The sequence below is a fragment of the Myzus persicae genome, unplaced genomic scaffold (genome assembly GCF_001856785.1).
Source record: "Myzus persicae strain clone G006 unplaced genomic scaffold, MPER_G0061.0, whole genome shotgun sequence".
Lineage (NCBI taxonomy): Eukaryota > Metazoa > Arthropoda > Insecta > Hemiptera > Aphididae > Myzus > Myzus persicae.
Window position 1 is genome coordinate 1 of NW_019101816.1, and position 4,933 is coordinate 4,933.

The 4,933-nt window shown below is 27.9% G+C and overlaps 1 protein-coding gene across 1 annotated transcript; it reads right to left on the reverse strand.

Moving 5' to 3' along the window:
* Nucleotides 1-3,971: 3,971 nt before the first annotated feature.
* Nucleotides 3,972-4,927, reverse strand: LOC111030517 (peroxidase-like). The gene is made up of 4 exons (XM_022310047.1): nt 4,895-4,927; nt 4,615-4,791; nt 4,357-4,546; nt 3,972-4,290 (listed from the first exon to the last, which is right to left on the reverse strand). Exons 1-4 carry the CDS (start codon nt 4,910-4,912, stop codon nt 4,100-4,102), a joined length of 576 nt encoding a protein of 191 aa, XP_022165739.1. The 5' UTR covers nt 4,913-4,927; the 3' UTR covers nt 3,972-4,099.
* Nucleotides 4,928-4,933: the final 6 nt, after the last annotated feature.

Consider the following 4,933-nt stretch of genomic DNA (forward strand, 5'->3'; position numbering starts at 1 on the left):
TGTGATAGTTATTATTAATTTAAGGAGTTTGTATATAGTATAATTATATACCAGCAAAACTATTATAAGAAAAAATATAAATGCAGCATACAGACCGTGTGGCTGTCGAAAACATACGTATTCGACTTAGAAATATCATTTGAACAGAATAAATAATCACATAATTAATTAAGATGTTACTATATCTGTTGTAACTACAGTACGAGTCAGTAGAGTAATTTTTTTACTACAAATATTAGTATCATATGACCACTATGTCGTAAAATATTATAGTATATGGTGTGTGCTAAGCTAATCTGATGTTCAAAATTATACAAGTGATTTACCTGAATATTCAGAATCATATGGTCAATATATACACTAAACAGTTATGATTACAGAATCGATATAATGGTAAACAAAAAGTACCTAACAATAACCTTCGAAAAAAATACATTTTAATATGAAAATTTTGAAAAAAAAAAATTTGTTAAGGACTTTTCCTATCTGTAGTGTATCTTCATTTATTATTTTCCTGCATAGAACTGTATGAGTATATATTTATTAACATATCTGAAAACATAGACCTTAGAATAGTATATGTACAACTAAATAGCTAAACCTTATAATGATATTAAGACACCTTAAACAAACCTAGAATGCAACAAAACATGCGATAGGAATTCAAAAATAAAATTTTGTTAAAGCTGTTTAAAATTGTAACTTTGTTGAGCTCTTAACGAGGATTTGAAGATGTCAGGGATATCATTTTCTATATAGATTTTTTATTATTAAATTATATTTTTTTCGATTTCTAAACTCCTTAGAAATAAGTAGGTACATAAAAATCAATGAATAAATAGTAACAACATTATTTAAAGTCGTAGATTTCCAATACATTCAAATTTTCTAAATGTTGCTACAGTGATGAATTATCGTTTTCTAAACATAGTATTTTATGTACAAAGTACATTAGTATTTTTTAAATGTATAGAAAACAATATAATATAGATATCTCAATTTGAAAATAAAGTAATTACATTTTGATTGTTATTCAAATGAATCTACTATAAATACAAACTTTAAAAAATTATTTATTTAATTCTAAATTCTATCTTAATATCAACAACCATATGAGCCAGTAACAAATGGATAAGACAGAGATATCAGGTGTTCCAATATTGATGTTTAGAAACATAAAACCATATCCTAGGACACTCAACCCATTTGTTTTTGTTTCATCACTAGCATTTTTGATAAGTTAATTAACTAAAATTCCAAGGTATTGTTAAATACAATTTCACAATAACACAATAGTCACTTGTAGTAATACAATTACTTTTAGTTGATTACTTTTAGAATACTTTTGAATTTTTTTTAATAATTCAATTTGCACATTCAGAAAAAGTATGTATGTTTGTATTTTTAGAAAATGTCGTACGAATTGCCTATACCAACTCCTTGTATGCGAACCCAATACATCGTGTTACATTTTATTTAAATATAAATAATGTATTGAAATATTTAATATGATGAAGATGGTATACATCATGCACATACTTTTACATTGTCTGTATTGACATTGGAAATGTTGTTATTTAAGATACCATTTTTTGAAGTCACTAGAATAAAATCTAAATTAAATACGCAACTAGGCACTTCTGTTAAAAAAATTTCCGAGATCAAATACTTATGTCTTCAACACCCACACACCTTCATGTTGCAGTCATATATTGTCTTAAAATAGTCTTGCTGGGTGGAAATATTTTATTTGAACTACAAAACCATTTAACGTTTTCAGAAAAAGTATACGCCAATATAATATAATACCTGACCGTTGTCTACAAGTTAAAAATATTTATTAGCCTTTTTTGATTGTAGTAAATTTCTTTCTTTTTAATAATACTAGTGTGATAAGCAAAATACAGGCAAGAATTTAGTAGAATATAGTAATGTATAAATAACCATATTATATTGTAAATCATGTCGTTAATGTAAAATGTTAAATATCTAAATTTGGTGCAAATATTACGTTGAGAAACATGTTTTTTTATTTTTTGGTACAAATAGGCAAATTGGGTGTACAATTTGGCTGTAGCTGAAACTGATTTTTTTTTTTGGAGTAAATGAGTAATTGTCGTTTTAGTTGAATTTACTTAACAACTAGAAATATCAATATTATACGTTGTGATGCCTCGTCGACTTTTTCGATATTTTTACTTTTAAGCAAGATATAGGTTGGTATATGAAATAAAAAAAATTAAGCAACATCACATCTTGCTTGGAAATTATAATATCGAATAAAAACTCAAGCTTCAGCACAGATAAGTTGTAATACCTGACAATTTGATAGTTAGTCAATTCACCCTCATATCAAAAATATAAGCTTACTATTGAATGAAAATGTTGTACGTGTATGACGAGGAGACAACAAATATATGGATTTCATCATCTCAACAAACAAATTCACTTTTCAAATTTAATTAAATTTTAAATTACTATGCTTTTACTGAAATATACATTTTAAATCGTTGATTAAGTAGATATTAATTTTCTTGCTAAAATATAGTATTTTATACGTATTATAATTAGAAATCTAAATCCAAATTTTAGAATAATGATATATTTGGTATACGAACTCCTATACTGTAAGTTCCATCATAGGTATTTTATATTAAACACATTCAGAGATTGGTCAAGAAGACATTAAACACTAGTTGTACAAAAAGGGAGATCCAAATGCCCACTCACTACTCAATGTGACTTATGTAGCGAGCTGTGACTATGTTTTACATATTATAAATAATCATTCCAGTAAATCCCTCCAGTAGTTCTAAATATACAGAAGAAACACGATATGCTGGAGGAGGCCTACGACGCATCTATTGCGCGTGACCTCGAAACGTATATGTTCATAGATATATAACTACTTATATGAATATTATTAAAATAGTTCACACTAAAAGTGTTGTGTTGCCTCTGTAGAGATGACAACGACCAGATAAGCAAGGGACATCCGGCGTGTGCAGTGCGTGGCCGCCCACGGTATGACCTTATAAGTAAAGTAGTAGGATAATAGGCAGGGATACGATCCAAGTATAGCCATCATAATACGTCGCACGAATAGGCTTCGGCAGACGGACTAACAACACCAAGCTAGCCGGACTAACACCACCGAGCTAGACGGACCAGCAACACCGAGCTAGACGAACTAGACGGACCAACACCAACGACAAGCTAGGAGCTAGGATATGAAAGTCACATCTCGCTAGTCTTCATTATTTAAAATAGTCATTTTGGACTTAGTAAATTTATTGTGTTTTGTATTAATTAAATAAAAAGTATTCAAATTATAAAGAAAAATCAAACTCTTGTTCATTTATTCTCATCACCATCAAAAGAACGTAGTCAGATTGTTACACTAACTCACCCACAGCCGCTTTTGAAAAATAATCTCACCTATAGGATTCCAGTGTGGTATAAATCAATGAAAAATCGAATTAAAACATGTTGATAGATAGTATTAGTATGTTTATACAAGTCTGTAAATATTTGATTTTTAATGAAATGTAATCGTATAGTTGTGAATAATTTCAATTTTTTTTCGAATGTATTTTTGATACTTGATAGTTATCAATAACGTATAATTTTATTTTTGGTCAATATTGCAATATTATATTTCAATACTTATCATTTTAGTATGTAGATGCTATGTAGTATGAAATTTGATTTTCTTCTTTTATTATCTATGATAGGCAGATTTCCGTAACAGATTCTTTACTTATCCTTAATGGTCTTGTCCATTGGATATCTAATTGATTAAAATGATTTATTTAGTTTTTTAATGTAAGTATATGAACATTTTAAAATGTACTTCAAAGAATCAAAACTTTAATTTATCAAATATTGAATATGGACTTTTAATTTATATTAAAAATATTTATTAAAATGAACACATTACATACAGGTAAAATGCAAAAAAGTTCAACTAATGGCATAGTAATGATTATTTATTATTAAATATAAAAAACTTTTGATTCTCATAAAAGGTAAGCTATTACTTTAGATTCAACAATAAAACATATTATTGCAAATAAAAACATCAATGTTGTGTTTAAGGTTATTTTCGAATGGAATCGACCATTTCTGACCAGTGTTTGATGTTGATTTTTGGAATTAATTGGGAATCACAATGTTGCAAATCAGCCGTTTCAGGTATCAAAAATACTTGTTTCTGCATCATTGCAACATTATTACTGTTATCACAAAAGACTCTGGCAAGCGTTACTTTTCTTATTTCTGCCAGTTGATCTTAAATTTAAAATATAACACATTTACAATGAATATAAGTCATTGAAAATATATCAGATTACTTACATTCGTTGAATACTTTTGGTAAATCGTAAAAATATCTATCTGCAATTCTAGTTCTTATAAACTGTTCTCTTATGATACACCTCATCGTTGGTCCAACCATTGCGTCATCTTCATGTTTCTCAAACAATGCGCCTACCAATAGCTCTATTTCGTTCCAATTTTCGTATTGCTTTAATAATCTATCAGTTGCCTACATAGTGTAGAGAAATAATTTAATAAGTATATCATCATTTTATATCTTAATACTTTCAAACTTACACCTTCCACCATGATCTGGGAAAAGTCGTGTTCATTTATTATAGGTTTTAGTCCACAATATTTTCTAAATTCCGTATATGACGGAATACCGTGATCGCGGTTTCGTTGTATATCCAAGCTGAAAATGTCCATTCCAAACACATTATCTGGATGCTCAGTGTACAAGTAATTTGTAATCTAAAAAAAATTCAACAGATAATACAATTTATATTCTCAACATCTTTATAATTTTAAGTTTAAAAAAGTCGGTCGTAATTTTGATTGTTTTTCAAAAACCTACCGTTTTTGTAAATAGCATATCGATTTTTTGTGTATTTTG

Excerpts from the sequence above, each read along its gene's own strand:
- LOC111030517 (XM_022310047.1), bottom strand. Across the intron at positions 4,547-4,614 it reads CCCAGATCATGGTGGAAGGT|GCAACTGATAGATTATTAAA; the intron begins GTAAGTTTGAAA and ends TACACTATGTAG. Across the intron at positions 4,291-4,356 it reads ACCAAAAGTATTCAACGAAT|ATCAACTGGCAGAAATAAGA; the intron begins GTAAGTAATCTG and ends TTTAAATTTAAG.